This window comes from Peromyscus eremicus, chromosome 22, assembly GCF_949786415.1.
Source record: "Peromyscus eremicus chromosome 22, PerEre_H2_v1, whole genome shotgun sequence".
Lineage (NCBI taxonomy): Eukaryota > Metazoa > Chordata > Mammalia > Rodentia > Cricetidae > Peromyscus > Peromyscus eremicus.
Window position 1 is genome coordinate 23,247,705 of NC_081437.1, and position 26,892 is coordinate 23,274,596.

Sequence of the window (26,892 nt, forward strand, 5' to 3'; positions counted from 1 at the left end):
CAGCCCCATGCCCACCCAGCTACCCTCCTGGGGCCCGAGACTCCCAGAGGGTGCGGGTAGGGAGTGGAACAGAGGCTAGCAAAGGGCACAGGGTGTCCCGACCACAGCCACATCCAGGGTGTCCCGACCGAACCCACACAGGGCTAGGGCTGAGTCGGGAGAGATGGGACATCTTGGGCATGGCTGGGGGAGCTGACACCTGTCTGGCTTGGGAAATGTCACCACGGGACCTAAGGGGTGAGTGGGGAAGGCCCTTACTTATAAAAACACATCTGCTAAAGTGCTCTGGACACCTGTCTGGGTGGGCAGCAGGGCAGGGCACTAAAGTCCGGGCCTTCCCAGAGCCAGCACGGGAGGTTGTGGAGAGAGGTGGGGCGGGGCCGGGCGCTACGCATCGGGTGCGGTGCATAGTGTGGTCTCTGGGGCCCAGAGACACCCCGGGGGCCGTGGAAGGAAGGAGCAGAGCAGGAGGGAACAGCTCAAAGTGCCTCGTTAGGGGCGGGTCAAAGCCCCGTGGATCGTGTTCAGACAAGGGGAGGGCTCTCCGCTTCCTGGAGCCCCCACTGGTAGTGCGCTGCCCTGCCCAGCCTCTCCCACCCACTGCAGCCGTGACCGGAAGGTGCGCAGGTGGGTGACGGTGGAACAGCCTCACTTGGGGGAGCTGGTCAGAGCCTTTACCAAATACCGCTCGACCTGCCTCCAGGGGGCGCGAGGATCCGGGCTGAGGCCCGCTTTGGAACGTGGTCATCAATCTGAGAACCTGCAGGAAGGAAGCAGGAAAGGTCAACCACGCAGACGCTGCCTGGGTTAACAAGGCCCCCTGTCTCCACTGAGGCTCAGACCTCTCCCATCCCTCCCTTAAGAGAAGGCTGTCCACCTATTTTAAGACTGGAGCTGTGCGTGTGCCCGAGGAGGTGCTGGATTCTCCTGGCGCCGGAATTAGGGGCTGTGGGCTGCTGGGCAGCGGGCAGTGAGTGCTGGGAAACTGGGAACTGAACACAAGTCCTCTGGATGAGCAGTACACGCGCTTAACTGCAGAGCCGGCCCTCCAGCCCCATGCCTAGCTTTTTCAACATGGCTTCTGGGAATTGAACCCAGGTCCTTGTGTTTGCAAGACAAGTGCTTTACTGACTGAGCTGTTCCCCTGATCCCAGTTATCAGTCATCTAACCCTGCGGACTCTATTCCAGTGTCTGGATGAGGAAACTAGGGCTCAGGGGTAACATATAATTTCCACGTTTTCCAGTCTAAGGGGTTTGAGGAGCCTGGGTTTGAACCCGGGTTTTCCTGACTCAGAGCCTACTTTCTGGGCAATCCCCACTCACTCGCATGAACGGCATACTTGTGCTGTTAGACCACGGCCTTAGCCAGTTACCACACAGACCTTCGCACACAGGTCTCAGTGAGTAGGCCTATGGTGATATTTTATTTGTGCTGAAATGTGGTGATATTTTATTTATATGTTAACACATAAAGTTTGCCTGGAGATCAGAGGATATAGCCAGCCATAAACAAAAGTCAGGGGGTGGTAGCTCACGTCCTTAGTCCAATCACATGGCAGGCAGAGTCTCTGTGTGTTCACGGACACAGCCAAGCATGGTGACACACGCCTTTAATCCCAATACCAACCATAGAGACCTGGAGGTCTGTATAGACAGGCAGTGACAAGGAAGTGAGGTGGTTGGGCTAAGAGCCAATGAGAAGGCAGAACAGCAAGGCAATAAAGGCACAGGTTAGACAGGAAGAAAGGTTCACTTGGGAAGCTATGGCGGCGTGGTGAGCTAAGGTGAGCAGGTGGCTCTCATTATCACTCCGATCTCTACGGCTTGCACCCCTGTGTTTGGCTCTGTGTTTCTTATTTAATAAGACTGTTTAGAAATCCATCTACATAGCCAGAGACTAAAATGGAAACTGGTAACTATTTTGGAAAATGAAATACCTACACTCCAAAGGTCCCACCCTCTGGAATTCTAAGGCTCAGAAGGAAGGGTCTAGTGTCCCAGAGATCGCAGTAGGGCATTATTCAGTGCTCCCCATTTCCAACAGATTAAGACTTGGGGCTGGAAGAGAGATGACAGACAAGTTGAGCTCTACTGTGTCACGCTCTTGGACTGGGGCAGAAGAGGCCACTGGCTAGTCTGGATGTTTCTGGGGTACCCTGTATGCAATGTCTTCAAGGTGTCTCAAGGGATGAAAACAGCGCCAGAGAGAGCATCTGGTGGCCCGTGGCCTATCTAGCAGCTGGTAAGCTCTCCCTGTCCTCCCAGCCGTCAGCCTATGTCTCTAACAGCACACGCTGCATGTCCTCATGCCTCTACGAAGGACCTACAGCCTGCAGCCCACTGCCCGGGGCCTCCCTCCTGCCTGCCAGCTCCTGCCACACCCTCTCACCCTTACCAGAAAGGCTGAAGCTCGATTCATGAAGGTCCCGCATGCCCCCATGCCGGGTGACCGGCCGCGTGGGAGTGTCTGCCAGGGGCGTTCCCATCTCTTTTTTCCCAGGGTGGACAACAACGGCGACGTCCCCTAGGTAGGGAGTGCGGTCCACTCCCCTCACTTTTAAGGTCTAGTGAAGAGAAAAGACAAGGACGTCAGGGCCCCCTGCACACAGCAGCAGCCTTCTCTGTCAACACATGCTATGTATGACACACAGGACCCAAGACACACAGGGGACAGGGCTTCTTGCTTCTGCAGTCCAAGTGCTGAAGAATGCCCTTCTTGCTTCTGCATAAGATGAGTGTGTGCATTGCACGTACAGGTGCGCATGTGCAGGAAGCGCCTCCGTCTCTGCCCTCCACGTGGGTGGAATCCTTCCAGGGGAGTTTTGGCAGGGATCCAGTTGAGGAACTCCTCCACAGTAAACATCCGGGCGCATGCAGAGGTGTCCTGACCAGGCCAGGCTCCCAACAGGCCAGACCTTTTTTTTTTACTGTGGTCTGACAGTGCAGTGAAAACTTCCGCTAGGTACAGTTGGTTCGGACACGGGACACCGCCAGAAGCAGTACTCAATAAAGGGTTAGGAGTCACACTGCACAAACCAGACCACCAAGGTTCCAACCTCAGCTCTGTCACTTAGAGCTAGCTGTCCTGGCCCAGGTCAGTTATGGTGACTCACTATATTAAAAGTGAGGGGGACAAAGTGTGTCGGAGTGTCTGCCAATGGCTGAGGGAGCAGCAGCAGTAGCAGAGATGTGAGCACTGTGTCCTTCGGGATGGACCTCCAGTGCACAGTTGCAGCAATCTGGCCCCTATCTGCTTTCCCATTTAAATTTCATCTAAGCCGGGTGGTGGTGGTGGTGGCGGCGGCGGCGGCGGCGGCGGCGGCGGCGGCGGCGGCGCACGCCTTTCATCCCAGCACTCGGGAGGCAGAGCCAGGTGGATCTCTGTGAGTTCGAGGACAGCCTGGTCTACAGAGCGAGATCCAGGACAGGCACCAAAACTACACAGAGAAACCCTGTCTTGAAAACCAAAAAAAAAAAAAAAAAAATGTATCTATTGAGATTGTAGCGATGGCTCAGAGGTTAAAGGTGTGCAGAGGTCATGAGTTCAATTCCCAGTACCCATGTGAGGTGACTCACAATCACTAGTAACTCTAGCTCCAGGGACATCAGTACCCTCTGACCTCCATGGGCACCCTGGAGTATATACATACTCACAGGTATATACATACATGTGTACAGAAACACATGCACACATTAATAACAACAACAACAACAACAACAATAATAACAATAGATCTATGCAAAGTGGGAAGTGGAAACCAGCATTCTCCAACCGCCACATACGCTCCTGAATGGATGGTGTTAGATAGCATCCAGAGAAAATAGTGTGTTAGGGCTTGAATCTGAAATCCCCCCTGCCCCCAGGTTCACATTCTGAACGTTTATTCCCTGGCTGGAGGCCCTGGAATCTTCCGGAGATGGGACTTGGCTGGCTGAAGTCGGTCACTGGGGTGGGGCTTTGAAGGCTCCTAGCTGGCCTCTAGTTCTGGCTTCCGGCTTCTTCCCTGCCTGCTGCATGTGAACAATCACTCTACCAGGGTTTCTCAACCTGCCTAATGCTGCGACCCTTTAATACAGCTCCTTATGTTATAGTTCCACCCCCCCAACCATAAAATCACTTCATTGCTACTTCATAACTATAATTTTGCTACTGTTTTGAATCATAATGCAAATATCTGATGTGCTGAGAACCACCTCTCTACACACTCCATTATCATAAACTGCACCAGGTTACGTTAAAACTTTCTGAAATCATGGGATCCGTTAACCCTTTCCCCTCTCTCTCTCTCTCTCTCTCTCTCTCTCTCTCTCTCTCTCTCTCTCTCTTTTTAGGTTTCTCTGTGTAGCTTTGCACCCTTCCTGGAGCTCACTCTGTAGCCCAGGTTGGCCTCGAACTCACAGAGATCTGCCTGGCTCTGCCTCCCGAGTGCTGGGATTAAAGGCGTGCGCCACCAACACCACCCAGCTCCTTTCCTCTCTTAAGGTATTCTGGTCACATTGATTCAAAAATAACATACAACATGAGAGGTAATGGAGGGAAGCAAAGATGCCCCCCAACAGGGGCCTTGACCTCATCCCTCACATCTTCCTTCCTTCCCTGCCTTACCTTCTCTCTCTGCACCAGCTTCTTATAGACAATGTCTGGGAAAGACCGCAGAGGACAGAACTTGCCAGTGCCCTCCGCACACATGAAGACGCCGTTCTCATACACGACACGCCCCCTGCTGATGGTGACCAGGGGTACGCCATGGCAGCGCATGTTCTCATACAGATTGAAGTCTCCACCCTGCACCTGGGTGCTGGCTGAGATGGTCCTGGTGGGAGAGGAGGGCGGGACAAGATCTGAGCACAGGTAAAGACAGTACAGCTTGATGCAAAGAGACGCTGCCCCGTGGGAAGGAATGATACCTAGAACTGTCTGATATGGGCTTAATTCCATCCCCTCACAATTCTTGTGTTGAAAATTTTACCCCCAGCATCTCAGAATGGGACCATATTTGGGCCCAGAGCCTTTAGAGAATTAATGCAAAAGGAGGTTATACACTTTTGTATATAAAATGTGTGTACTTTTCCCGTCTGCCTGGTGTCCTTAGAAGAGGGGACAGAGACATTGGACATGGGTATACAAAGGAATGGTTTATACATGAGCTCGGGAGGCAGACAATCACCAGCATGTCACTATCACATTCCTCTACACTTGAAATGCTGCAAAGATAATTCGCCTTTGCAGTTCTGTAATACAAGTTCTTAAAAATCCCCAGTCCTCCTAGTCCCAGGAGACTAGCGGCAAGCTTTACTTTGTGGCTTCCGGGTCCCACACCACCACATCGGCATCGGCTCCGGGGATGATGCGGCCTTTGCGAGGATACAGGTTGAGAATCTTGGCTGCGTTGGAACTGGTGACGGCTACGAAGCGGTTCTCATCCATCTTCCCTCCAACCTGGACCGAGGTAAAAGTGTCAACTCAGCCCGGCTCCGGATGTGTGGCTCCCTTCCCCGGCACTTGCTACCCAGCCTGTGGTCTCTTCTAGCTCAGAGGGCCACAGCTGTGGTCCCAAGGTAAACAGCGCTATTGGCACTGTCCCACTGGCAGGGCTTGAGGGCCTGCTTGTCCCTTTATCCCTCACCCAGACACCCTGGTGACTTGAGCCAAAGGCTGCGTGCCTGGGACAAATGCACCTCCTAAGACAAGCTCCACTTATACGCCCACTTGGGATGACTAAAGGGCTTCCCTTCATGCGCAAAAGCTTACGTCCTCTCGTTTGCTGGTATTCTTCCAAGGCCCACACAGGACGCCTGAAACTACATGGAACCGAGCTCTATTCACACTAGGCTTACTTCATATACGTGCACACCTACGACCAAGTTAACTCCAAAGTTAGGCACAGCAGGAAGCTGACAAGAACTATTAGAATAATTGAACAATACACTGTAACAGAAACTATTTAATACTTACAGTATAGGCTGTGGTAGCGCATGCCTGTGATTTTAGCTCTGGGAAAGCTGAGGTAGGACTCTTGTGAATTTAAGGCCAGCCTGGGTTACAGAATGAGTTCCAGGCCAGCCTAGGGTACAGTGTGAAACCCTGTTTCAAACAAATAAACAACTCCCCCAAACTTACAAACTGTTTTTAGACTTTTCCACTTAATGTTTTGTGGACTGTGGACCACCTGACACTGTAGATGTGTTCTGAGAGAGCTACCTGCCCTGCCGCTGTGGATCTCTCCTCAAGGGACATGCCCTGACCTAGGTCCCAGCCTCACCCTGAGCAGATGGCTTAGTGTTTATGACTTCAAATCTCTTTGAGCTCATACTGAGTGTTAGGAGTTTTCCATGATAGACCAAGACCGAAAAACACTTACTCTCCATGGGCAGAACAGGTGGCATTCAAATGAAATTCCAGCCCCTATCTGTTTTGAAATTCAATTAGACAAAATATACCCAGAACTTTATATTCATATCCCTTGACCCAAAAATCCCCTTCTAGAAATCTGTCCTAAGGAAGTAATTAGAAATGGTGACGTTCTCGAACAAGGACTCTCCTACAGCAGCATTTGAAGTGTGAAAACCGGAAATAGCCAAAAGTTTCAAAGGAAGAATTAAATATAGTATTCCCATTGGAGGGAGTATTACGTCGTAATTTAAAAAAAAAGACGCTTTGAGCCTAGAGACGTAGGTAGTGGTGGAGTTCCAGCCTAGTGTGTATGAAGAGCTAAGCTAGATCACAAGTAGCAAAAACCAGCTTTTTAAAAAGCCCACAGGGCTGGAGAGATGGCTCAGAGGTTAAGAGCACTGACTGCTCTTCCAGAGGTCCTGAGTTCAATTCCCAGCAACCACATGGTGGCTCACAGCCATCTGTAAAGAGATCTGGTGCCCTCTTCTGGTCATACATGCTGTATACAAAATAAATAAATAAATCTTTAAAAAAAAAAAATAAAAATAAAAAAAAAAATAAAAAGCCCACAACTTGCCGGGCGGTGGTGGCGCACGCCTTTAATCCCAGCACTCGGGAGGCAGAGCCAGGCGGATCTCTGTGAGTTCGAGGCCAGCCTGGGCTACCAACTAAGTTCCAGGAAAGGCGCAAAGCTACACAGAGAAACTCTGTCTTGAAAAACCAAAAAAAAAAAAAAAAAAAAAAAAAAAAGCCCACAACTTTGTAGAGTTCTAGGAAGACACTCACAATGACTTAGAATATGAAGAAAATCAAGATGAATCCAGTTACTAAAATAATGTATGTAGCCAGGCACAGTGGCCTCCACCTAAAATCCTAGCTCTTGGGAGGATGAAGCAGGAAGACCGCCCAACATTCAAGGCCAAACATGTCTACAGAGCGAGATCCTGCCTCCAAAACCAGAAGGAAAGATCCAGTACATGCGCTGAACTTCAGAAGTACACCAAAATGCTAACGTTCTAGGTAGCAAATGTATGGAATTTTTTTCCTTATGCTTTTCTGAACTTTTCACATGTCAATAACAGGTCCTACCACTTTCTAATGAAATGGGGTGAGCCTCCCCCGCATATAAGTGTGAGGTGACACTACATTAACTAAACATGACCTCTGCCACCTTCTGACACTACCAACCTCTTTGCCTTGCTGTTGGGTAACACAGGAGCGAGCTGTGACTGGGTCAGCTCTCCTGCGAAGACTAGTCTTGGTGGTCAACTTGACTCTTGACTGGAATTAACTAAAACCCAGGCAGCTAGGCACACCTGTGAGGGATTTTTCTTGACTGGATTATTTGAGGTTGGCAGGTCCACCCTGATGCTGGGCCATACTCTCTGGTATATATGGACGTGGAAGAAGGAAGCTTTTTCTCTTTGCCTGCTTGTCCTCACTCTTGCTGGCAAGTTCATCTAAACTGCTGCTGAAGCATTCCTTCACTGATATTAGAGCCTACTTTGTTGGGATACCAACATATACTACAGACCAGCTGAGACATCCAGCCTCATGGGGCTGAATGAGTACTGGATTCTTGGACTTTCTGTTGGGAGACAGACATTGTTGGACCAGCCTGTGAGGTACTCTTCAAGATCCTGTATATACGTGTGTGTGTGTGTGTGTGTGTGTGTGTGTGTGTGTGTGTGTATGTTCACTCTATCAGTTCTGTCCCTCTAGAGAACCCTGACTAACACACCCCCTAAGAGTGGGCCTGGCTGGGATCTTCAGTGCGGGCAAGACTGCAGACACCTACCACTCCCCTCTCCCAGATCACGCTCATTCGATCCTGCACGCCGCTCACACCGTGTGGGATCTTGGTGAAGTCTTCCTTGCCCATGGCTTTCTGCTTTGTGGTGAATGGCCGGTGATCTGATGCCACAATATTCAGCGTGTCACTGGGGAGAGAAAAGTGACGAGTGAGGGGACAGGAGACCGATGTCCCAGGGGGTGGGGACAGGTTGAGGGGAAAGCCTGGGCTTGGGAACCTAGAGGATCCATTTCCAACCTGATCTTGCTGCTTCCTTGCTGAGTGATTGCTAGTGGTTTGTTCCTTTCATTTAAGTGAACAATTTACCCATCTATAGAATTGGCATATGCGCGGGGCATGTTCCGCGAGACTTCTGCAAATACTTGGGTTGGTGATTGTTAAGATAGTGGGCGGAGGACTTGCCCACCATTTAGAGCTTAGCTGGGGTGAGATGGCAGAAGTGATCTTAATGTCCAGGGCTCACATGCCAACTCGTTCTCACCAGCTCGCTGGCCCCACACTGTCCCAGCAGGACATACATAGTAGGTGCTTGACAAAGCTTTTCCAAGTTCAGTGCTAGACTTGCTAAGTGGCTGGGAGCCACAGCGCTCAAGAGAAAGCGTCCCAAGATTTAACAAGCCACTGTCTGGAAGCTGATGACCAGTTCACCAGTGCCATCCATGACAAGGTCTTCAGGCGGATACAGAACCAGGGAAGGGTACTCAGAGAAGCATGCTGTGGCCAGCTCTCTGCCAAAGAGGGAGGGAGGCAGACAGATGGACGCCCCTCCCTTCAGAGATTTCTGGACCGGAAGACGCAGTGATGAGGATGCTTATGCCACCAGGGCAAAGCAACCCTCGCAGGAACTTGGCTGCTGCAAGATGATGCGGAACCAGGGACACTGCTGGGAGTGCCCTGTAGAGCCCCCGAGGGTCTCATGTCTTGGGGATAAGCACATGGGCTAAATGGGCTGCCCACTCTGAAGGGGCCCGGGGAGCCGAACAGGGTGTGATGTGGTCTGGGGGCAGATTTTGAGGCTCTTGGACAGTTACCGGTCAGGCTACACAGAGGGCTGTCTTTCCCCAGACCTGGCAGGCCCAACAGTTAAGGCTCTTGCCAAAGACTAATGTCCCTGGCAAGTCCACAGCAAGATGACTCAGCTCTTTGGGTGGTAGGGCTGACCTCAGCCTAGGCTACAGGGACAGGATGAGATGTCCGGAGAACAAGAGTGTTCTAGAACCCCTGAGCCTCCCCATACCCTCTGCACCTGCAGAGGCCACAAGAAATGATGAGATCTAAGGGTTTGCTCTCTTCTCAGAGATCCTCAGATACCCAGGTGAGGCTTAGACTAGGGGGGATTCCAAAAGAATAATGGGGAACAGATCAGGGATCCCGAAACTCAGGCTCAACGCCCACCCTTTAAATGAGCACCTAACTTCCTCAGAAGCAGGTACCACTCAGCAAGTGTGAATGAATAGTAGTAAAATTTTAATTTTTGTAGTTATTATTTATCTATTTATTTGTGCGTGCGTGCGTGCGTGCGTGTGTGCGTGCGCGCGCGCGCGCGCGCGCGCGCGCGCGCGTGCATAAGCATGGAGATCAGAAGACAGCTTTCCTTCTAACATGTGGGTTCTGGGGATTAAACTTCAGGTGTCAGGTTTGGTGGCCATTGTCTTTACCTGCCCAGGAAACCAGACTTGAAAATAAAGGACAAATGTGGCTTGTACTTTTTATTCAAGCTTAACCTGGGAAATGACACCATAAAGGAAATGATGGGTGAGCAACTCAGATTCTCTCTCTCTCTCTCTCTTTTTTTTTTAATTCCTTTTTATTTTATGGGTGTTTTGACTGAATGTATAGCTCCGCATTATATAGATGCAGTGCCTGAGCAGCCAGAAGAGACCCTCTGGTCCCCTGGGACTGGAGTTACAGACAATTGTGAACTGCTATGGTGGGTGCTGGGACTTGAACTCGGGTCCTCTGGAAGAGCAGTCAGTGCTCTTAACTGCTGAGCCACCTCTCTGGCCCTCAGATTCTCTTGTAGGAAAGGTAACTGATGTCTGGGTTTACCAGCTAGCATTCTTCATCACATAAAGTATACCAACAACATGTTACAGGAGAAAATTATAGGAATCATAAATTCCTATAAATAGTTAAAATTGTGCCCTGAATCCTATAAAATAGCACACATTTATAATGTGCACTGATTAAAAAGGAACTAAGACTATTTCTCTACCATATGACATCATAATTCTTACATGAGAATATATTTAAATAATTAAAGTCAATTAATTATTCAATGAATAATGCTTCCTTTTCCTGTCTGTTTGAGTATAGGTAGACTGAACACTTACTGTATTTTTGTTCCTTTGGCAAATTTTTTTTGTAGCAAGTGGAATATTTCAAAGGACACTCTGACTTTGAACCTAGTCTTTATTACAGTATTATTTTTTAATATGTAAAAATGGTTGTTGTGTGTGTTTGCATGTGTGTGGCTGCACATGTGTGCATGCATGCATGCAGAGGCCCAAAGCTGCCATCACGTGTCTTCCACAGTGGCTCTCCACTTTATTTATTGGGTCACGTGGGTACCTCCATTTGGCTATCAGACTCTTGAAACAATGGACCCCAAGAAAGTAGAGTTTCCCCAGAAACCTTCATGCTGAGAGACTGGCTGGAAGCTTGGGGAAAAAGAGGAAAAACTTGTCTCTCTGCAAAGAGATTTCCCACTGATCGGACAACTTGCCAGACTATCTTTTAAGGAGAGATTGGAGCTGGACAGTGATGAGTCAATGTTGGGCAAGACCACACGTTGACCAGTATAGCTTAGTTATGTGTGCCTCTTACCCTCTCCGGAAACCCAAACTTCACGTCAGGGCTGGAAGACGACAGACTTCTCTTCCAGGGGCTGAGAGGGACTTTGGGACACTGTCCCTGCTAATCTAGCCTACATCCAAGCTCTGGGTGAGACACAGGTGGTCTAGCCTGCTCTCCCACCAAAGCGATAGTCAAGCCCCATGAGGTTCCTGCGGGCTGGGGCACTACAGAAAGTGTCCTGGAGTAAGTGGCCTCACCAGGGCCCTTGCTGGTACTGGAAGCTGACTGAGAAACACGCCTGGGCAGGGAGAAGATGTTCCCACCTTCATTCCTCCTCCACCTGCTCCAGCATGAGCGGAGAGAGCTGGGGGGGGGGGGGGGGCGGCGGCGACGGGAATTGGTCAAGGAGCCAACTATAAGCTAGACAGGACTTTTAACAGCCAAAGGGAAGAGAAAGAAATGTCTCTTCCCAGAATGCCACTAGCAGAGGCTAAAGAAGCTGCGAGCTGTCCCTGAAACAAAACCAACCTTTTCATGACGGTGGCTTGCCAAATCCAGAACGTTCCTTGGGCTGTTTTCTTCAGGTTGGGGTTGAGCATTAGACAGAGCGGGGATTGAGAATGGAGGTCGGGAGAAGAGGGTATCACAGGGATGGAGAAAGACGGGGAAGAGGACAGAAAGAAGGAAGGAATGCACAGCAGGAGGAAGGGACACACAAGGAGGGAGAAACTGAGGCAATAATAGGGAGAGGTCACAGTAAGCATGGCTAACCTCCACGCCAACCGGATTGAAGTAAGAGCTGCAAGGGCATGTGTGAGGTACGCCTTTGGGTGTGTCTGTGAGGGTTTTTCTAGAAAGGACTGAGGGAGGAAGAATACAAGCTGTACTATCCTGAGAGCTGAAAATCTGGGATGAATAAAAAGGAAAGAAAATCAGGTAACTCTCTGCACTTCTCCGCTCTCTTGTCTCTTGACCCACTGAGATGTGGAGTCCTAGCAGCCTGCTCCCAAAGCCTTCATGGAGGACGGTATCTCTGGAAAGGAGCTAAAAGAAGCCCTTTTTCTTTTAAAAGTTGGCTCTCTCAGGTATTGCAGTAACAAAGTGACTAGTCAGGAAGCTGGAGGATAGGTCCTACCCCCAGCTCCCCACTGGGCTTCAGGGTGAGGTGTCAATGGCCTCTGAAATGCTGGTCAATGGTCTCACTCCAAATCAAGTTGTCAGAGACGCTCAAAGGATAGAGCAAGGGACAGCTGGGGACAGGTTCAAGAAAAATCACCCCGAGGGCCCAACAGAACCAAACCCAGGTCAAGTTTGGTTTCTAGAGTTGGAAGACATCACCCGAAAGACCTATGTGGAGGCCCCCTGTGTGGAGTGCTGTGCGACTCCAACCCCTTACTTGGCCAGCAGGCTCATGAGGTAGGTGGAAGTGTTGGTGTCCAGTCTCAGAGGAGGCACCGTGACGTAGGCAGCTGCATGGGACCAGTCCTGGTGGTAGTAATGCAAGCCTGTGAGCGTGGCATGTGCGTTGGTGGTCTCGGCCAGCACCACTTTCCCTGGAAGGAGAGTCGAAAGCATAACCAGGAAGGCCCTGGTCTGTGAGGTGGTTGGGCTGCACATCTCGCTACACAGGTAAAGGAGTCGAAAGCAAACAGGAAAAGGCTTGCCCCAGCTTAGGCATGAAAGGCCCAGAGACTTTCTTATTGGGCTGACCCTGGGCAGAGACAGGTGTGGACTTCGAGGCCAGGGAGCATAGGAGAGAATTTTGAGGAGTCTAGTGTGGCCTGGCTGTGTACGGATAGCAGTGGGGGAGTGAGGCAGGGTGATGGTAGGGCATGCACGGATTGCCAGGCCTAGTGGGCAGTCCAGGCTGTTCTCTGGGCAGGCAGGGGATGTGCTGGTTCTGGGAGCTGCTGGAGTGAAATCCAGAAGCAGATTCGGAAGTCAGAAAGTCAGGGGAAGGGTCCATCAGCAAGCTGAGCCAACAGTCCAGCTGGGACCCCTCAAGGGACCTCAGCTGAAGGAGAGGCAGGATGTGGGGCCCAGAAGTCAAAAGGTTATGAAGGCTGTGGCACCCACGCTTCTGACTTACACCCACAGGGTTCTACACTGACTCTGTTTCTTCTGTTACCAGTACCCCTGATAAGTACCCCTTACCAGTACCCCAGGCTACAAGCTTGAGTACTACCAGGAGGTCTGTACTGGGAGTCACACAAATGCCCCTCGAGGGTCAGATACAGGGTTCAAGTGGTGGGAAAGGGAAGTTGGGGGCCCACACACTGTTATTTCACCCTGCTCCCCCAGGCCCCCCCCCCACATGCCCACTGGAACGGGTTTAGCATTTTGTTAGTTCCCAAGGTAGCTGTTAGTTCAACATAACAGACCCAAAGGACATCAATTAATGAGTCAATTTAGGACTGTAATTTTACTTGACCTGGTCAAGGTAACAGACATTTCCGGAAAGCTGCTATGCATACACATGTGAGGAGAAGGGCTGGTTTGGATCTACTGAGCCCAGGCTAGCTCAGGGCGCTCTGAGAAGACATGGGAAGGGCAGGCTAGCCCTGGTCTCAGCAGTCAAGCCGGGCAGAACGGGAGCTGACGGACCCTTCTCCTCCTCTGATCCCACAGCACGAAGTACCAGGACACTTACCTTGCATCTTAGCAGTTGCGATCACATCCCCAGCCGAGATGCTGGACACATTGACCAGGTAGATGGGACAGTGAGTCTGAAGACAAGAGACAGCAGGAAGTCGCGGTACCTGCCCCCTTCCCCCGCCCCGAAAGCTGCCACGCACCCAAACCACCCCTCCATCAGCCCTGTACCAACATATATCCCTGTGTGTCACGCGTCACTCATCCCTAGATGAGAGTTCACGCTCGGGATGCAGGGCTGGTGGTCTGAGCACACAACAGGGCGCTCAGAATTGTGTGGGGCAAGGCGGAAGCAGACGGAAGCCAGCATCAGGGACCACTAGTCCAGGAGGTGACCTCAGGCTGCAGCTGGTGAGTTTAAACCTCAGATTTTCTCTGATCTCATGGGTTTTTTCCTGCTTCATTTTTTTTTCTGTTCATAAACATGATGACCCAGAAACAGTCATGTGTTACATCCTACATCTGACATTTTGATGCCTGTGGTCCGAAGGTCGCTTTATCAACAGACAGAATGTACCCAGGAGAAAAAAACCAGGCTCAGAGGCTAGGCTGGACAAAGCTGATCTTGTAACATCTGGACTGTCATATGCATCAGCTGTTCTACAGAAGTGTGCAAACATAGCCCATGGCCTAATGTCTTTGGGCACTTTTGCACTAAGATCCAAGGAGCTGATGGTTGGTCAGACCCTTCCTGATTGTGGGCTGGGTGTCCACCAGGAAGTATCTGGTAAGAACTGTTGTCATGACAACAGAACAATGTCCAGACCTTTAAGGAGCTAACAGGAAACCTTCCGAGACGCCATTCTGTGCCTTCACTGGTTATCCAGTTAGGAGACAGGGGCTTTGAGGTGCCTAGCATGAGCTGATTAATCCTAGGATTGGTTGATAGGCAGCCTCCCTGTCCTCTACATTCCTAAGACCACACTTCTGTGTTTCCATCCTTCTGGGCAGCCCAGGCCATTCCAGAGGGGAAGGTCCCAAGCAGGAGCCCTCATTAGAATCACGGGGTTGGGAGAAAACAGACATCCTCTCAATACAGAATGCTGGGCACTATCCCAGTTTCTGATTTACTGGGTTTCTCTGGAGCTCAAGAGCTTGTTTATCTGAATCTGTAATTCTGACATGGTGCTGATTTTACCATCCGGGAACCACGCTATGGGAAATCTATCCTTCTAGAGCCGGTAGTTCAGATTATCTGAGCAAATCAGACCCTTCAGTGACATCCTGCAGGAAAGGATGGTCTTTCCATGGCACAAAGTACTTTCCCTTGCTTTGGTTCCCCTGAGCCCCGGCAGCTGTACGGAGCAGGGTAAGTGATGCCGCCACTCGGATTTCAGATAATGAAGTAGCGGATCAGAGGGGGCATGATGTGCATGATGTGCATGAGGTTGAAAGCATGTATTTATCAGATTAAGAGCAAGGCTCTGATTTCCGGCACCATCTCTAGCTGGTTCCCGCCACGCTCCGCCAGTGCCTTGTTAACGGCTTTTCCTGAATCAAACCCGGGATAGAAGCTGGAACACAGAGGCCCCAGCGGCACGGGGTTCAATTCTAACTCCCTAAGCCACTTATACTTGAGCAATGAATCTCCGCTTTAGTGCTCCAGCTTCATCAATGCGCGGGGCAGAGAGCTGGGGCGGGCAGGATGCACACCAGGAACTCTGGGACTAATGCACGTCCCTTCAGCCGGGGTCCCGGGAGCCACTTGGGGCACTGGCCTCCAGACAAGAATGAGTTCACACCACGGTCCCAGTGTGGAGGACTGGGGTGGGGGGGTGGGGAGGGTGGGGAGGGTGGGGGGACGACGACTTACCCTGTTTGCAATGGTGATGACGCGGTGGGTGGCCTCGGCTTCCAGCTGTGGAAAACAAGGGGCAATTAAAGAACCAACCGTCCCGGCTCCTTCAAGCCAGCCACATCTGCCTGAGAGCTCTCTGTCCAGAGAGCACTGGAGCAGCATCCGCAGCAGGAGGGGCTGGCTGCATCCACAGGGACTGGTGTGGAAAAGGGGCAAGACACCAGGCCCCAACCACTAGGACCTCCGTGGCAAGACAGTCCCAGGATTTAGGATACCAGGTGCACCTTGGTACCCTAACGGTGTTTGCCAGGCAAGCCAGGTGACATGAAATGGTTGCTTGGAAACGACAGAGGTGTCCTCTGACTGCCACAGGCGTCCTGTGGCGCCCTCCCCCGATACACAAGGTAATAATGAAATCTTTAAAAATGTCTTAAGGCAATGAAAGGATATTAAGCAAACAACAACTTAAGAGTCTCACCTCTCCCTGTCTGCTAGTGCATTCACTCAGTGGCTACCACAGAAATGCAGTACACACACATCAAGATGGAGGTTAGCCCAGATCCGAGTTTCTGTACCCTAATATTACTGACCCTGGAGCCCAAGCATTCTCTATGGTTGGGGCTGTTTGCACACCGCAGGATGTTTGCAGCATCCCTCGCCTTTATCCATCAGAGATCAGCATCACTCTACCCACCGTCCCTGCTGGGCCAACGAAAACCATTTCTAGACCCCTGTCAGATGTTTTCTGGACCGTCAGTCTGCTCTGGCACAGACCCAAGTCCGTCCCTCTTAAGCAGTAGATGCTGACTGTAACAATCATTGCTGTTACCAAGCCTGGCTCTTCCTCTTGTTACCTGGCAGAGACAGCTCAAGCCTGAGTCCGAGTTGGCCCTGCGTCAACCTTGTCACAGATCCACCCTGTGGAGCAAGTGCTCCGAGTCTCCAGGAACCTAGGCCGTCCTTACACTCACAACATAGCAGAGGGTGACCTCGAACTCCTCTCAAGTGCTAGAATTGTGGGTGCATACCCCACTTTCAGTCATATGTGGTGTTGGGTATAGATCCAGGATCTCATGCATGCTGGGCAAACATCTATCAACTGAGCTACATTCCCAACCCTGGTGCATATTTCTCTACAGATTCTGAGGTGCCCAAGCAGGACCTACATTTAGACCAGTGACTAGCAGGGACAGGACCAAGGTGGGAAGAAGGCTAGCCAAGTTGGCTCGTGGGTGATGGTAGGATGTCACATCGGATCTCCTGGAGCTCCAACTACTACCCCGCTATAATTGATTGATTGACCAGAGAGAGGCTCTTGCTATCCAGCCCAGGCCCACCTGGAACCTGAGCTCTTCCTGCCTCAGTCTTGCTGGACCTGGGAATACAGATTCCACACCGTCCTCCCATTATTCTGCGTTTTAGGCTTTGAAGAAAAGAGAGGTTGCTTTCTGTTGCGAATGGTGACTGTGTCTGAACAGGGGACCAGCACAGGAAGGTATCCTTTATCTACCGTGCCTCCACCAGAGCAGAGTCTCTCAGCAGCAGACTACTGGATATCCATGTCAATGCCCTATGAAAGTGCGCACAGGGGTACAAGCAGAGGGCCGCAGGGCCTTTCCTGCCCACCCTGGTGAGTAATATGGATGAGAGAGCATGGACACCGTGATTTGTTTTTGGTGGGAAGGGCTCAAGGCCTTCCTCAGTTAGAATCTCATCACCAAAGCGCAGAGTCCTGGCTTCGAGCTTAATTTTCTTCTAACACACCAAGGCTCTGTCTGTCTCTTTTGTCTCTGCACTCAATTATGGATAAAGTGACCCTCGAAATGGTCTCTCCAAAGCCTTGAGATTAGAACTAAATGGGGCATGACGGGGTTTACCCTGTCCTTCCAAAGGACGGTCAAGGTACCCTCAGTATAGGTTTTTTCCCCTGGGAAGCTTCTAGATGGGAATTTCACCCATGGGGGAAAATGATGCAACATATGTTTCCCCTCTGAAAATGACATAATTCTATTTTTCTTTGTTTATTTTCTGAGAGAGGGTCTCATGTAGCCCAGGCTGGCCTCAAGCTTGCTATGTAACATATTTTTGACATTTCTTCTAAAAGATTGCCTGAGTGTTACGGTTTGAATACATAAAGTTTCCCATGGTCTCATGATACAAATTCTTGGTCCCTAGATAGTGGTGGTATTTCTAGAAACATAAGGCATGGCTGAGCTGGAGGAAGGAGGTCATAGGGATGGGTCCTTCCTTGGTAGTTCCCCTGGCCACTTCCTGTTTCACTGTCTGCTTCCTTCCTGGTTGATCATCAAGTCAATAGCTCTCCTCTGCCACACATTCCTGTCACCATGACGTTCTGCCCAAGTGGAAACATCCACTGAATTATTTGAAACGATGAGCATGCACAAAATAATAATAATAATAATAATAATAATAATAATAATAATAATAATAAGTTTTCTCTCAGGTTTATTTTCAGTGACAGAAAGCTAGTGAATGCAGGAAGTCTATATGAAAAAAATTGACCGTAGACACAGGAATTTTCTCCTACCTCCTCTGGACGGCTGATCTCGATTCCTTCTGGACCTGTGATGCCCAAATCTAGAGCCTCCTTAGCACCCTGAATAATAGTGAGGAGAAAGACAACTGAATTACAGAGATACAAGAAACTACCAAACCTAAGGGGCAGTAAAGTATGCCAGGCATGTCTTCCTTCTGTAACGCACACTTTCCAAAGAATAACCCCGGGATCTCATGCTGTAAACTTCTCCTAATTCTCTCCTCACTTCTTACATCATAACATTCATACAAAATGATTACCTAAGACTTAAAAAACCGCTTAGATTATAAGGACATAAGGAGAGACTTTAATATATATATTTTAATACAAACACACACACACACACACACACACACACACACACACACACACACATTTAAAGTTTGGATTTCAGACCAAGATTTGGCACCCCAGATGTTCACATCTCACACCATCTAATTACTTGAATTACGAGAACCTTGAAGGACAGTGACAAGTGGCCAGGGTGTCCCTGTGCGCTGTGTCCATTGGCCCCACCCCCACCCAACAACCTCCATTGCTGACTTGCCTCAGCCACGAGCTCCCCATTTTCAGCGTGGACTCGGGGGATCGCCCCAATGTCCCTGCAGGCATGAAACACTTGGTACAGCTCACTGTCTCGAAGCATGTACAAGTCCTTGTAGGTCATGAACATCTGGAAGGAGTTGACCCCCTTCTCCCTCACTAGTGTCTCCATTTCTGCTTTCACCTGGAGAGCAAAATGCAAAGTCAGTGCCAGAGAGGACTAGCAGGTGCTGGCCCGGTGAGGAGACGGACCAGGAAGTACCAAGAAGGGCTGAGGCTAACTGTCTCAGAGGCCTCAGTTCAGCGCTGTAAACTCCAGCACACACAAGCCCTCTGTGCCTGAGCCGACCGCTCCGTGGTCCTCCCCATCAGCTGTTCACGGTACCTCGTGTACACATCGGGACATCCTGAGCCCCGGCAGTCAGGGCAAGGAGCCAGCGCTCCCGAGTTTGGTCCATGGCCTTGGACTCTGCTGCAATGTGATGCTCACTGTGAATGCTGCAAAATGGGTTGTGGGAACCCACAAAAGCTTCCTAGTGAGACCCGAGCTTGCTGTCCACAGCAGGGCTGCATTAGGGGATGGCTGGACCACGTGCATGGTCACCAGGTGTCTGGGATGGTCTGCACTTGGCTGTGCTGGGGGAGGTCTTATGCTCCACCCCTTGGCGTTCCTTGAAAAGCCCTTTAGAAGAGCCAGAAGGGGCCGGTGGGTTTTGGCCCAGGCCTTCCCGAGGCTATCCTGTGTTCCTATCTGTTTCTCCCCTCTATACTTCTACCTACATAATCCTCATTCTCCCTGCTCAAGAGTACCCTGGGGGGAAAAGGGAGCAGGTTTCCCTCCATGGGTCCTTTAAGATAGGCAGGACAGTCCCCCTCCCCACCATCTTTATGGACTCCTAAATGTTTTGTTTGGCACATAGGGACGCCAGAGTGGTGGTGGGGAGTGTTTGTACACACAGAAGAGCATCAGGCCCCAGCCAGCTCAGTTACACACCCCTTTGTGCACCAGACCACTGGGGTCTTCTTTGGGGGTTCCATCAGCACCGTTACCTTGGGTGCCCACCAGGTGATCCCCACATGGAGGGCATAGTCACAGCAGACCTTGGGGTCAGCCAGAGCCCTGCACTTCTCGTAGGCTTCCACAAGGGAGGTCTCCTTGTCAGGCAGGACATGGCCCATGATCATGGTGGTGCCTCCAACGAGTGCCGCCTGAAGGAAGAAGAGGAAAGGTCACACTCTGTCACACTCATGCCACTGTCAGGTGAGACACGCTGCTCAGGGTGCACCTGGAACAACCGCGGAGATTGTGAGGATCCAACACAGCGAGGCTTGGGAAACTGTAAGGGGTGGTTCAGAGGTGCGAGGGATGATTTTCTTCAGAGCAAACAAACCCGCTTCTTCCCCACGCAGAGTTCCAACCTGGTCCTTTGGAAAAAGCACTTAGCATGATGTCACAAGGCCAGATCCCACCTTCCCAGTAGGGTCTCCCTCCAAGTGACTTTCGGCTAACTTCAATAAAGAGACAACATAATCAAAGGCCCGAGTATATGTATATATCTGTCACGGTGTGAAGCATGACCAAGGGTTCATGTATAAAACTTGGTGATCTAGTCACACACACACATTAAACCATAGTGTGTAAGATAAAACTCGGTGATCTAGTTACACACACACACATATTAAACCATAGTGCGTAAGATAAAACTTGGTGATCTAGTCACACACACACATTAAACCGTAGTGTGTAAGATAAAACTTGGTGATCTAGTCACACACTTACATTAAACCATAGTGTGTGTAATACAGTAGTATGAAGTTATTGTTTTATTCTGTCACTTACTCTGAGGCTGTTTTACTTAAAATTCATTTACATCTTCAACATCAGCCCTTTAGTCCTCTTTTCCCTTCTGCTAGCATATTAGCTTTATTTTCTTCCTTCCTCCCTCCCTCCTTCCCTCCCTTCCTTTCTTCCTTCCTTTCTCCTCTTCCTCCCGCCCCCCTTTCTTTCTTTTCAAGGCAGTTTCTCTGTGTAGCCCTGGCTGTCTCGAAACTGACTCTGTAGACCAGGCTAGCCTCAAACTCACAAAGATCCGCCTCGTAGCTTCACTTCTATCTGTCTTGTCTGGGCTAGACCACTTCTAGATGCACGTCTAATTTACTAGTGAAAGGTGACTCAATTCACAGGCTCCACAAGCTACTACTTCTAAAAGATCCCTCCCCCCCCCCCCCGCCTCATTTCTCATGTGTGTTTGTGCGTGCCTCATTGCATGTATGTGGGCACAAGTGTGTGTGTGTGTGTGTATGCACGTGGGTGTACATGTGTGTGGAAACTCAATGTGGATGTTGAGAATCATCCTCGATTGCTCTTCCATCTTAGCCACTAAACAAGGTGTCTCAATCAAACCCAGAGCTTGCTGGTATAGCCAGTCCGGCTAGCAGGTTTGCTCTGGGGTCTCCTGACTCCACCTTTCCAGGCTGGGTTCTGGGAATCCGAATTCTAGTCCTCACACTAGTGAGGTAAACATTCTGATCACGGAGCCATCTCCTCAGCCCCTAAAAAGAAAATTTTAAGAAGCCTCACTCACAATCACAAGGCAAACCCCCAGGAAAAAAGTGATTAAACCCATACTAAATTCCTCTATTACTCAAAAAGGAAAACTTGCTTGAACATGTGACTTTTGTGAACTTCTGAAACTGACATTTCCCAAAGGATGCTTCAGGTAAACGTGCTGTTCCCAAACCCTGCTGTTATTGATTAAAATAACCAAGAGAGGGCTCTTCACACACGGAGCTGACCTCCTGGCTAGACAATTGGAAGAGAGAGTCAAATCTCACTTATGGAGAGGTAAAGGGCCATCTTGATGGGTGTGTTTAATCATCCTAATTCCATTCTTTTCCATAGGGGTGAAAAAGCCCGATGAAGCTGACGTCTCTATAAAGTCAAATTCCGTGATCCCAAATCAGAGAAACTGCTGGGGACTAAGGCACCAGAAGGGGGAAAAAAAAAAAAAAAAAAAAGAGTCCCACAGCCAAACAATTAAGAATGAAAAAAAAAAATCTCAGCGTCTCCGCGGTCTGATTTCTTGCATTGCTTAAAGCAGCCAACAGAGGGCGCTAGCTCTGTGTAATACACGAAGGACCGGGGTGGGGGGGTAGGAGAGGAGGGGGTGGGGCACAGATTGTAGTTTACGAGCTGGCTTCTGTTCCTGGTTCTGCTGGATCCCGCCGGGCTGATTCATCCTCACAGCAGGTGGATGTACTCTGTTTCGGTCTGCCATGCCTTTCTTGCCTGTCCACGTGCACACGGGGGCGTCTGGCGTACTAGCATTGTACTCCCTAAATTGTTTTGTTCTTTGGGTCTCCAGGGCTGTCCCTTCCGCACAGCACAGCGGCAGCCAGGGATGGGGAAAAAAAACGGACCCACGGAGAACACTGGTAAAGGAGTCAGGATCCCCGAGGCAAGGGTAGAAAAGGCAATTCATTTGCAAATTTTCAAATGCATGACCGTACACATCAGGCTAATAAACCGTTATCCTCCTTCCAAGGGCCTCTGAACCCGAGCTACAAAGCAGAGACACTGACTTCCCCTGGAGTCTGCCCTATCTCACAACTTCCATCCTGGATACAGGCTGAGCACACAGGCCTAAAAACTGTCCATTGCTGTAAAATGCTACCCTCAGACCTAGTGTACACATATTTGTGTTCTGATCCCCAAGAAGAGAGGGTAGGCTTGTGTAGATCCTGGAACGGCTCCTGGCTTTTAGTCAAGGAATTCCAGGGACCAGCAATGGTGTAGATATGGGTTACCGGGGTTCTAGGCAGACACAGCCTCTGAGCCCTGTGGGAAAGGAGTACAAGTCGCCAGAGACCCCAAGCAGCATCCTCTGGAGTCTAACTATGGGAACTGAAGAGTTCTTGAAAACGTGCAGAGTGGTGGTATTGACTTCCCTGCCTACTGGCTGTCATCTGGAGCAGCCATGGGCCCCCTCTGCACCTCCACATGCAGAACCACACATATGCATGCACACCTGCAGGGTAGCAGCTACGGGATACTTGGAACACACACACACACACACTCACACACACACTCACACACACACACTCAAACACACACACACACACACACAAACACAGAGCCGACCTTTCTTTTTTTTTTTTTTTTTTTTGGTTTTTTGAAACAGGGTTTCTCTGTGTAGCTTTGCGCCTTTCCTGGGACTCACTTGGTAGCCCAGGCTGGCCTCGAACTCACAGAGATCCACCTGGCTTTGCCTCCCGAGTGCTGGGATTAAAGGCGTGCGCCACCACCGCCCGGCCAGAACCGACCTTTCAAACAGGCACAGTTCTGATGCCCAGGATGAATGCCTTGGGCTCCGTGTTCACAAGAACAGGACATCACAGAAGTGATAGACCTTTTCATCGTCACCCCACTTAAAGGCCTTGCAGAGATCATCACTGATCAAGGCCCTGTCCTGTCCCCATGCTTTCGGAAGGACGTGTTTAAGGATACTTGGCTGTGGGCCTGTCACATATCATGACTCTTTACACAAAAACTGTTGCTTAGGTGAGCTGTGCATGATGCTTAGCGACAGGCAGTTAAGATGATGATCATGGATGCTGTCTTAGGGGTTCTATTGCTGTGATGAAACACCACCCACAAAAGTACCTTGGGGGAGGAAAGTTCCACATCGCAGTCCATCCTCAAAGGACGTCTGGGCAGCAACTCAAGGCAGAGCTGATGTAAAGCCACGGCTTGCTCAACCTGCTTCTAATACACCCCAAGACCACCAGCCCGGGGGTGGTGCCACCCACAGTGGGATGACCTCCCACATCCATCAGCAATCAAAAAAAAAAAAAAAAATGCCCCCAGGCCAATCTGGTGGGGGCATTTTCTCAGTTGGATTCCTCTTCTCAAATGACTCTAGCTTGTGTCAAGTAAACAAAACGCTAGCCAGCACAGAGGCTAAGTAATAACAAAAAAGGGCAATACTGCAGGGAGCAGAGAAGCAGATTCGGTGTGTTCACACGAGGCTTGGAGCTATGCTAAGTCACACACAGGAAACATGGGAGGAAGCATGCCAAGTACATTAATGATGGCTGTTTTGGGGTGACTGGTCCTGAGTAGTTTGTTTTTCCTTCTTTTCTAAAATCTACTCAACGGGATATGTTAATTTTACAACATACACGGAAAGCAATGTCATCTTTATAATACGCATTATACAAATCAGTTTGGAAGATGCTAAAACTAAATGTAGTTAGCCATGTCTCCATGTGTAAAAGATGTTGCAGTTATGAGATATTTCAGATGCAGAATAATGTCACAGAAGACTAAAAACCTGCCCATATAACCTATCACATACATTTATCAGATACTAGTAATTTTATAATTTTTGCTTCAGATATTTTAAACTTTTAATTTTTATTAAAAATATCATGGGGGGGCAGCGGGAGAGGTCAAATCTAGGGTCTCTCATATGTTAAACCCTTGCTTTACCACTGAGATACACCCCAGATGAGATTTTTTTTGTGTATTTGGATATGTATGTGTCCGTAGTGTGTGCGCATGTGTGGCTTCATGTTCATATGTGGGCATCTTCGTGTTCAGGCATGCATTTACATGTGTGTGTGTGTGTGTGCACATGTGTTCATTTGTGCATTCTCTTGTGTGCATCTGTGTGTTCAAACATACATTTGCATATGTGTGGCTGCACGTGAGGGCCAAAAACTGACATCAGTTATGCATCTTAACTGCTCTCCACTGTGTTTACTGAGGCAGAGTCTTTCGCTGAGCCCAAGACTTGCACTTTTGACTAGTCTAGCCAGCTTGCCCCAGGGTTCCTGTCACTGAACTTCACAAAATGCTGGGATTATGGGAGAGCTCACACACCCACCTCACGCTATGGCAAGTGGCTTATTTGCTGAGTGTCTCTCCAGCCTGAGGTACTTTCTAAATGAAATATTAATTCTGATATCCCCAATGGTCTCCACTATTACCTGCTCTGAGGCTGACGTACTTCTCTGTGTTTATCTAGCACACGATGCTATCAAGTGGTCCGTATCCCTTGGCAACTTGTTCCCGTGGACATGAACTGCTTCACCTCATGCTTGAACATCCTCACGCATGTGTGAGCAGAGCCCACACTCAGATGCACACCGGCAGGTAGGAAGTGGAAGTGCAACTTCATGGGGCCTGCAGACCTTCAACAACCCAGGCCTGACCAGGGAAGAGCTGAACCCATCAAGGACTCCTTGAACTTGGTGGCTGACCAAAACTGTCCATGGAGCAATCCAAGCCTTTTGCGTGCGTTTACACACATACACACACTTCTGTACAACCAGGCCTTCCATGGACATGACTTTCCCCTTATTGTAGGACTTCACATCTCTATCAATTAATGTGGACATGAAGCCCATTTATCTAACCAGTAGTCACAATACACCATGGTGCACTTTTGGCAGGGCGTGAAACATCATTTTACTACTTCCAAAAGGCTACTGATATTTTGTTCTTGACATGTACGGCATACTGCTGGGTAAATCTGGATTCATTTGATGCCCAGGAATGCCACTTTTATTCGTTCTCGAAAACCGCTAATCATACTTAATGATAATCCACTTTATGACACGGTTTCCAGGCATAGACTTAGCCAAGACTAGGAACCGGTACTAAAATTCAACCTTTTATGCATGTCATCTTCATACGTCAGAAGGCCATTCCATCAGAGCACCCTATGGGGGAAATGCAGGGGGCTGCATGCTCACCGGACACCCACCCTCAAACTGCGCAGATACTACAGTCATTTAGGGGTTTATTTTTGGACACAGGATGGAACAATGAATTGGTCCTCCTTAGCTTTCTCAGGGCAAAGTGCTTTGAAGGGACATTCTCTTAAAATCTATCACATTGCTACAGATCTTACTGTTTCCTCCAGTTTCCTATAGTGATCCCCCCTGACCTCCTCCCACAATGCTTCCCCATCCAATGTGGCTGTCTTGCTCCAGGGCCAAGAATGAACAGGTCAAGGCAAAAACAAACAAACTAACTAACTAACTAACTAACTAACTAACTAACTAAACTAACCATTGTCCTCTGCTGTTGAGAAGGTACTTGGGCCAAGGCCAATCCACCGGTTTTCCCTAATGCGCACACTCCCAGATGCAGAATCACAAGGGTGTGTATGTAAGAGAAACGTTGCGATACTGCTTTACAGATGTATGGCCCAAGGAAAACCCACTTTACAGGGAGTTATACTGAGATTCAAATGACAAGGTATCTGATGTTGCTATGGTTTGGATATAATTTGAATGCCACTTCCCAGTGGTCCTTGTGTATCAAAATTGAATCCCCACTGAGAGATACCAGAAGGGTAGAAACAATCCTATTACCATGTTTAGAAGTGGGGGGATTTAGGAGGCGATTAAAATAAGGTCATGGAGTGTGGCCTCATGACTTAATACTGATGGTCTTACAGGAAGAAAGACCAGAGAATAGATAGCCACATACTTGTCTCCTCTGTCTCTTGCAATGTGACACCCTGCACTCTCTTAGGACGCTGCTGGCAAAAAAGGCCACCACCAGACGCAGCCCCTCGGCCTTAGACCTCCAGAATCACAAGCCAAACTAAGCCTTTTTCAGCACAAATCACGCAGCCGGAAGTATTTCATTGCAGCAACAGTAATCAGGCCCGTGCAGCTCTGCTTTGTAAACGCATCTCCATGCAGTTGCTGAAGCTAGCATTTGTTCACGTGAATCTGCTTCTCAAGAATGGCCAAATTCTTTCACTTTTAAAAACATTCACAGCCTCTATAAGGACTGAAAAAGACCACTGGCTCGGTGGTTTCTATGTTACATGGGGAAACGTCCTTCACTTTTAGTCGTCTGGTGCTCGTTGGCCTTCTTGGAAACTAACCCTTGGACAGCAATGCATTGTTGTTGTTGTTGTTTGTTTCTGAGACACAGTCTCCCGGTGTAGTAGCTCTGGCTGACCTGGGACTCACTATGTACCCTATGTCGTCATGACCTTTTTTTAGTGCGCGCATCCGCAGCATTCCTGTATCAAAAACTCACACCTTACCACTTTCTTCAGAGGAAACCGGCAGCGTTCCATTCACAACACACCTTAGGGTAAACACATTCCTCTCTGTGTGCCTGACACTTCAGGGACTCAAATACTAAACCCAGAGGCAAAATTACCCCGGCATGAATCAGACTTGGGGCGGAAGGGCAGATGGAGGCTTAAATCCTATTCCAGAGGCGCATGTAGTGGTGTACACCTCAACCTGAGCACCTGGGAGGCGGAGTCAGGAGGATGCCGAAGAGTTCATGGGCAGCCTCAGCTAC

At 49.5% G+C, this 26,892-nt stretch overlaps 1 protein-coding gene and 1 long non-coding RNA gene across 2 annotated transcripts in view; one reads left to right on the top strand and one right to left on the bottom strand.

The window, feature by feature from the left end:
- Positions 1-473: 473 nt before the first annotated feature.
- The window catches only part of Dpysl5 (dihydropyrimidinase like 5), an 81,922-nt gene continuing 55,503 nt past the window's right edge, over positions 474-26,892 (bottom strand). The window contains exons 3-13 of the mRNA XM_059248587.1: positions 19,605-19,763; positions 18,559-18,738; positions 18,003-18,071; positions 15,470-15,514; positions 13,655-13,730; positions 12,401-12,557; positions 8,194-8,335; positions 5,299-5,441; positions 4,608-4,815; positions 2,397-2,565; positions 474-760 (exon numbers count right to left, since the gene is read on the bottom strand). Of these exons, the coding sequence (XP_059104570.1) occupies positions 675-760; positions 2,397-2,565; positions 4,608-4,815; positions 5,299-5,441; positions 8,194-8,335; positions 12,401-12,557; positions 13,655-13,730; positions 15,470-15,514; positions 18,003-18,071; positions 18,559-18,738; positions 19,605-19,763 (1,434 nt within the window). The 3' untranslated portion in view covers positions 474-674. The remainder of the gene's footprint in view (positions 761-2,396; positions 2,566-4,607; positions 4,816-5,298; positions 5,442-8,193; positions 8,336-12,400; positions 12,558-13,654; positions 13,731-15,469; positions 15,515-18,002; positions 18,072-18,558; positions 18,739-19,604; positions 19,764-26,892) is intronic.
- Positions 14,460-21,560, top strand: LOC131897640 (uncharacterized). Its single transcript, XR_009375750.1, has 3 exons — positions 14,460-14,965; positions 16,877-17,084; positions 21,457-21,560. It is a non-coding gene; the product is annotated as an uncharacterized LOC131897640 (long non-coding RNA).